At 35.2% G+C, this 8,117-nt stretch overlaps 1 protein-coding gene across 1 annotated transcript; it reads left to right on the forward strand.

The window, feature by feature from the left end:
• LOC107610777 lies at window positions 4,700-7,219 on the forward strand. Its single transcript, XM_016312778.1, has 3 exons — window positions 4,700-5,031; window positions 5,120-5,328; window positions 5,409-7,219. Exons 1-3 carry the CDS (start codon window positions 4,700-4,702, stop codon window positions 7,217-7,219), a joined length of 2,352 nt encoding a protein of 783 aa, XP_016168264.1.

Consider the following 8,117-nt stretch of genomic DNA (forward strand, 5'->3'; position numbering starts at 1 on the left):
TTAATTTATCGGTCCGTTAATTAAAGTGTCGTGATTCGAAATTTATTTTGTGTATTTAATAATTGATTGGCTAATGATAAATAGAATTTAGATTTGTGATGAACTAATTTTTAATTTATCAGGTTAAAGAAGATGGTATAAAAAATAAATAAATAAATGCGAATAGAAGAAATTAACGAAAAGAAACTTGAAAAGGATAAAAGGAGGGTATTGGGCTAGATAGCTTTGCTTTATTGCCTAATAAGCCCCTCTACAGGTCAAATTCAATTATGCTTAGTTTGGATCAAGAATAAATACATGTTTGCCAAAAGAAAAAAAAAATTAAAGTGAAAAGGAAAAGCATTTATTCCATTTCACTATCTTTATTTTCTTTTCTTTTCTTTTCTATTCTAATCCTTGTAATAGGGAAAGTTTGAGGAGGAACTTCGGAACTGGATTACTCATACTTGTTCACCCCATACCTTAAAGTAATTTAAATCTTATCTAATGTTAAGTGTAATCAATAAAGAGGGACGTAGTAAGGTACAAGGAGTTTTTAACTTTTAAAAGGTGACTATAGTAGTTTGTAAAGAATTCAGATATGAGGATAATATCATTTAGCTGAGTGTAATTTGCTTCTGTTCTGTAATTTTTTTAATGGTTTTGTTAGGTAAACAATGACTTTCGTAAATAATATAAATAATAAATTTTAAAATTAGTCTAATAAAATAAAAACATACTACACTCCTAAATTATACACCTAAATTTTAATATTAAAATAACTATCTACACACCTAGTAAATTGAACATCCAATCTATTTATTATTAGTAACAATGAATGATAACTATCTCTAAATTGCTTGTATTGATGGTTGTTCTTGATTTCTTATAAAATTATTGTTAAATTGGTCTTAAGTATTTTAAAAAATTAACCGTCAGAAATATATTTAATGCAAATAAAAAATTTTTGAGACAAAATTAAAACAAAATAAAATTTAAAGATATTTTTAAAACTTTTAACAAACTTCAACAATTAAAAAATATACTTTATCTCTTAATTTAGTATCCTCTTTTTAAAATCGAATAACTATAATCTTTTGAAGGAAAAAAAAAAAGTGTTATCAATCTAAACATTATGTTACTAGAAAGAGCAAACTATATCACTATAACACTGTCAAATAGTTAATCAAGTAGTAGGTAAGTTTGTCTTCTCTTCAATAATCTTGAGTTTAATCAATATGATATTTATTTGTTTGATATATAAGGGATCATTTAGGCATACTTCTAAATTCTTTGACTATAGATATTTACTAAGCTCCCCAACTAAAATGATATACCTTTTGCATATAATAAATAAAGATGGAATTCACATCTTTTATAATACGAGATCGTTTCTTATTGATTAGACGAACCATTTTACCTAGGGTGTGTTCGGAATTATATTCTATAGAATTGGAATTGATTTTATTTAAAATTAAATCATTTGTTTGAATAGATATTAAAAGAGGAATAGAATTGATTTATAAATTCTATAGACTTATATTATAATTAAACTCAAATTTCTTAATTTTTGAGAAGATATGGTTTGAAATTAAAATGATTTGATGTCTTAATTAAAATATAAAAAAACATGTTTAGCATTTAGGTATTAATATAATTTTAATTGTCTGAGCAAGTTATTCCAATCATTCGGTCAGGACAATCAAATAGATTAAGCAGACTGCACCAGTTATTTAAGTAGATCGGACTTACAATCTCAACTAACTGTGATTATTAGTGGTGATAAAAAATTATATAGTAAATAAAAAATAAAAAAATCAAATCAAATTATTATTTTATTTTTTAAATCAAATTATTATTTTACATTATTAATTTTAAATACAATCATTTATTTCTAATTCAATTCATTTCAAATTAAATCAAATAAATTCTAAATATATTTTGTTCAAAAAAACACCATTATTGTTGATAATGTATTGTTAATAATGCCTCATTGGCAAAATAAGTGAATATAGGGTGGGGGTGGTTTGAATAAATAGCAATGCAAGAAGAAAATAAAACAAAAAACAAAAATTAGTAGTTACATGGGGCTAGATGAATTAATTGACATCAGCAAAGTTTTGGCCGTATAAAATCTATTTTAAATATAAATCCTCTCACTGTCTCACATTAACATTTTCTTTGAAAGGTTGTAATAAAATAATAATAATAAGGATGAGAAAGTGATTGTTGCCTTCTTGGTCTTAATTTCTCCTTAAAATAATAAGCAGAAAATAAAACAAAATTGTTGAATTCAGTTCCTGTGCCACACCAAGTAACGAAGTCAAACCGCCGCCGTTATTTTGTGACTAAATCCACCTAAGCAAAGTTGATATGATGTTTTTCCCAAAATCCACTTCATATATAAAAGCCAAGGTGACTTTATTATTTATTTTTGAAGGGGAGTTTATTATTTATTACTCACGTGCATTGTCTCATTTCATTACTTATAAACCAATGCAAGTTTATTATTTATCATTTTTGTAAATACTAAATAGAATTTCTTTTTTCTTTAATTTGTGTTGAGTGTTAGTACTATAGAGTGAAATGATTTCTCTAATTAACTAGCTTCCACATTAATAAAAAAAATAAAAAAAAAATACAGGACATGGAGATTTCAAGGGTTAGTTATTAATTATTTGATGGAAAAAACTATCTATAAGTAAGCTGATTAATTATCTTTCATTTGTTTCATAGATACCATAGGCTAATGTTGGGTCAATATTAGACCTAGGAAATATCTTGATATTAGGCCCAAAAATATAATGTTGGTGTATTAGTTTAACCAACAATCACATGTGGGATTTTATGAACCACATCTAAGGCCTTTTAGTTTTCCTAGCAACATTGGACTTGGAAAGTTGACTTCTGAGTTTTGACATTATAAAAAAGGGCCTATTGAGAGGTATAATTTCTTTGTTTGAGGACAACACTTATCATCTTTCCTAAAACATTTCAGATCTCAAGGGACACCTATCCCAAAAATTTATTTAATTAATCTCTCAAAAATATTATATTTCATAGTGTAAGTGTATGTGTAACTGTTCAGGGAAATTTCATTTCTTCAATATATTTATTATTTCTATATTTTAATATAATATTTATGAACCATTTTCATTTTTTACTTTTTACATAAGTATATAGTGAATCAAATGCAATATTATTTTTCTTGGTATAATCATAACAATATGAAATAATATAATATTAGTAAAATTATAGAAAGCTCCTCAATTTATTTATTGCTTCCATGGAAAAATGTGGTGTATTAATTACTTTAAAAATGTCAACGATCTAAAAAGAGAAGAGCATGTGAAAAAGGGTTATGATGGCTTGTGTCTATTGTGGACGGTGCCATCATCATGCACAAGTATAAAATCCTGCTCTTTTTTCATAAGCTTGCTTGCCAAGATTTATCATAGCTAACTTTCATTCTTAGAAAGAAAAAGAAAAGGTAATAAAATGAAAAGAAAATAAAGAAGAAGAAGAAAAAAAAAGTGTGCAAGTTACAAGCCAAAATAGCATAATGAGCATCAATCTTACTTTAGTTAATTACTATGGGTTTGGTCCCTCTTCCTAAAAAGAAAAAATGTTTAGCCAAATATTCATATTAGGAATAGAACTATAGTTTGGTTAATCTAAAAATTAAATTTATTTTTAGGTTAGTCAAAAATATAATTTAGTTAATTAATCAAATTGATTTTATATGATAAAATTGATTATTAACTGGTTAAAAAAATTTAAAAATCGATTTTTAACCAATTATAAAAATAAAAACTAATTTTTAAAAATAACCGGTTTAAAAAAACGGTTTTTACATTAAAAAAATTAAGTTTAAAAAAAATTAAAAACCAGGTTAATTAATCGGTATTTACAAAAAATTCGATTAACCAATTTGAACACAAGAATTACATAAAATTTAGTTTTGATTTTGCTTAATCAGTTAAAAATCAATTTTAAAATTTAGTTTTGGTTAACAATTTTTTAATAATATGAATATAATTTTTAAAATTATTTTATTAAATTAATTAACTAAAATGTGGTTATAATTTTTTAACCAATTAATTACAATTTAGTTATTTTATGTACACTCCTAATTAGGGATAGGATAGCATCACATTTAATTTTATACATACAAAGAATGTGATCGTATGTGACATGACATTTTTCTAAGTACTTAAGTTAGTATTTATGGTTATAGGTTTTTATTATTAATTAATCTTATGCAATTTTAATTAATATAGGGAAAAATATATTGATCCAAGAAATAAATTATATAACTAATTAAAATAAAAGAAATGCTATGCAGACATTGTTTGGATGTTCAAACAGAATAACACTTCTCATATAAACATTTGAATATGGATGGTTTCATTGAGAGGGGGGGAAAAAAAAAAGATGAAAGAGTAGACAACGAAGCATTTTAAGGAAAGTAATTGGTTATGATTTATAGATCCTAAGCTACAAAGAGAAGTGTTAATGCATATTATAGTCTATATATAACATTTCTCTTAAAATAATAATACTTACTAACAATAGCCTTCTTCTATTTTAAGTCAAAACAAAAAAGTTTATTGAACATCACATCATTCGCACTTAACTTCTGACTTATGAGTTTGTTAGAGGCTCATTAATTTAAATATGGGAAACATTTTGGTGAATTGGGAGAAAATGGAGCAACTGTATGTATTACATAGAGGTGGACCTGTCAGATGATCAGCACAACACGCAGGGGGCGTGGTGCATACAACACGTGGTGGGCGTGGAAGCTAGGTGGCATGCTGCGGTTGAGCCACCTAGGCAGCACGCAGGGGGCGTGCTTAGTCAGCACGCAGGGGACGTGCTTAGTCAGCACGCAGGGGACGTGCTGACGTGGCGGAACTTGGTTGGACAGCAGCTGCACCACGTGGGGGGCGTGTTGCGTCAGCACGCAGGGGGCGTGCTGACGTGGCGAAAGGTGATTGGTCCAAGTGTGCACCACGTGGGGGGCGTGTTAAGTGCACCGCTCTATATAAGGTAGAGCTCGATAGTGTTTTCCAAACCGAGTGAGTGAGATTTGAGTGTGTTGTGAGGATTCTTTGATGCTGTTGTTGGTGTAATGGAGGACACCGCAAATTTGGTGGTGTATCGTAATTGAAGCCACCTATGAAGCCGGCGACGAAGATGAGGATGGTGATGTGGGAGTTGAGGCAGCAGTGGAAAATGTAGTGGTTCATCCCTCGAGCAGTCAACCGATGGGTGTTCCACCTTTTATGTGTGAGTTGGATCTCGACGCCATGCATGCCCCCGAGTTTCCAGAATATGCAAACAGAGGTACGTGTTGACTAAATAAGAAGTTTTTGTTACTTTATACCTTGGACTGTGCAATGAACGATGATTTCGGCTTTCTGTAGGTATTGCTGATCCTGAGGACGGAGAGTTCCGAATTGGAATGGAATACAGTTCTAGAAAGTCGGTCGTTGCAGCAATTAGAAGTTTCACTATATCTAGAGGAGTTGACTATGATGTGTATGAGTCTGAGCCACAGACGTTCTATGCAAAATGCAAGATGTACGGGCGTGGATGTGACTGGCTTATCCGAGCCAGCTTGATACGAAGAAAAGGTTGCTGGGAGATACGCAGATACAACGGTAGGCACACGTGCACCATCGGAACGATTTCACAGGATCATTCCAAGTTGGACTCAGATACAGTTGCTGAGGCTATAAGGCCGTTGGTCGAGACGGATCCGTCCATCAAGGTGAAATCTATAATTGTGGAAGTCCAGTCAAGGTTCAACTATACCATCAGTTATCGAAAGGCTTGGTTGGCAAAGCAGAAGTCCGTTGCCAACGTCTTCGGTGATTGGGAGGAATCTTACCAAGCATTGCCGTGGTGGCTCTCGGTCATGGTGCAGAAGATTCCTGGTTCAGTTGTCCAAATAGAAACACGACCACTCTACAACGGGAATGAAGAGGCACAAGGTGTAAAAATACTTCATCGTGTATTTTGGAGTTTCAATCCATGCATTAGGGCATTCAGGCATTGCAAGCCCCTGGTTCAGGTTGACGGCACACACCTATACGGAAAATACAAAGGTACACTTCTAGTCGCTGTTGCACAAGATGGGAACCAAAACATTGTGCCTATCGCCTTTGCCTTGGTGGAAGGTGAGACAGCTGATGCGTGGCACTTCTTCCTCAGGAATCTGCGAGAGTATGTTGTTAGAAAAGACGGTGTGGGTATGATCTCAGACCGGCATGAGTCAATACGGGCAGCAGTTAATCGTTCCGGTGATGACTGGCAACCTCCAAGAGCATGGTGGATGTTTTGTATAAGACACATCGGCAGTAACTTCTTAAGGGCATTCAAAGTCCCTCACTTGCAGAAGCTTGTTGTCAATATAGGGTATTCAAGAACGGTGGAGGAGTACAATATCAACTATAAGAGGTTGGAAGAGCGAGGCGAGGCATATGCCATGTGGTGCGATGCCATCGGACTCAGACATTGGGTATTGGCATTCGACGAGGGACATCGATGGGGCCATATGACAACGAACCTTGTCGAGTGTATTAACTCAGTGTTGAAGGGTGCCCGTAATCTACCTGTGTTGGCGCTGGTCCGAGCAACATATTACAGGTTAAATGAACTCTTTACGCGGAAGAGTGCCGAGACTCACGAACGTAAGCGTGCTGGATTTACGTACTCCGCATTTGCGCAACAGCGGATAGAAGCAAGTATGCAACAGGCTGGGAATATAGTTGTGCACCGCTTTGATAGACGAAATGAGGTGTTTGAGGTGCGCGAAACGACTACTGGGAAGGTGTTAGTTGTTGATCTAGCGCGACGGACGTGTGACTGTGGGCACTTCCAGGTTGAACGAATACCATGTCGCCATGTTATTGCTTGCTGTGCTAACCAGCGGCTCGATTGGCAGTTGTATGTGCATGATGTGTACAAGATGACGGAAGTTTGTAAGGTATATAGGTTTGAGTTTGCACCATTAGGAGATCCCGAGACATGGCCTCCTTATGAGGGACCCACATTGGTCGCTAATCCCGCACTGAGGCGAACGTCTAAAGGCAGGCCCAAACTGACCCGATACCTGAATGAAATGGACTCACGTGACATGCGTGGTCCTCGGATATGCCGTCTCTGTGGTGCTCAGGGTCATAGTCGGAGTAGGTGTCCGCAGCGTGCTGGACCGAGTGGTGCTGGTTCATAGTTTAGTATGGTCATGTTTGTACTTTTTAATTTGCATTTCGTCAGTTGATGCTTTGGAAATCAGATGTGTTTGTATTTTTCAAATGAATTCTATCCATTGATATCTTAATGTCTGCTTAATATTGTCATTAACTGATTTCTTTAGTTAATATACAAAAAAAGGAACTACAGGTTACATAAGTTAACAAAGCAAACATTAAACACGAATCACATTAACTTAACTCCGAAAATAAAATCTAGATAACCTAAACCGAAGCTCACTTCTTTCCACCAAAGTACCTCAGTCCCTTACCCATAATGCCCAGACTGAATCGCGATGGAGTATACCTATCAGGTGGATTTCGCTCCGTCCGTAGGTCATATGGGTGACCACGAACTGAGTCATCCACCCCCGGAGCGGCCGACCCACCTGCATCTGTCGGAGTGGCCGACCCACCTGCATCTGTCGGAGCGGCCGACCCGCCAACCTCTGCTGGAGCGGATGATCCGGGGTTGAACGTGTCAACAACTGTGTATGCCCGCTGACGGTGCATAAAACCACTATCACATGACGCACTCCCTGACGTGCGGTCGGAGGTACGACCCTGCAAACCATGAGCCATATCTACTGATGCCCTACGTGGATCAGCTGACACCGACAGTGAGGGTATACCACTGAAATCTGACCAGCCACCCAAACCAGCCTCTCCGCCGCTGGAGAAGTCAAACCAATCTGTACCGGAAGGAATGGTAAGTATGGGATCATGATGCTGGCCGGACTGACCGTGGTCACTGTGCTGAGAATGGTGGCTGCTCTGAGCGTGGGGGCTGTGCTGAGAGTGCTGAGAATGGTGGCTGCTCTGAGCGTGGTGGCTGTGCTGAGAGTGGTGACTTCCCTGAGAGTGATGGCTACCATGACT

Source organism: Arachis ipaensis, chromosome B08, assembly GCF_000816755.2.
Source record: "Arachis ipaensis cultivar K30076 chromosome B08, Araip1.1, whole genome shotgun sequence".
In the NCBI taxonomy this organism is placed as follows: Eukaryota; Viridiplantae; Streptophyta; class Magnoliopsida; order Fabales; family Fabaceae; genus Arachis; species Arachis ipaensis.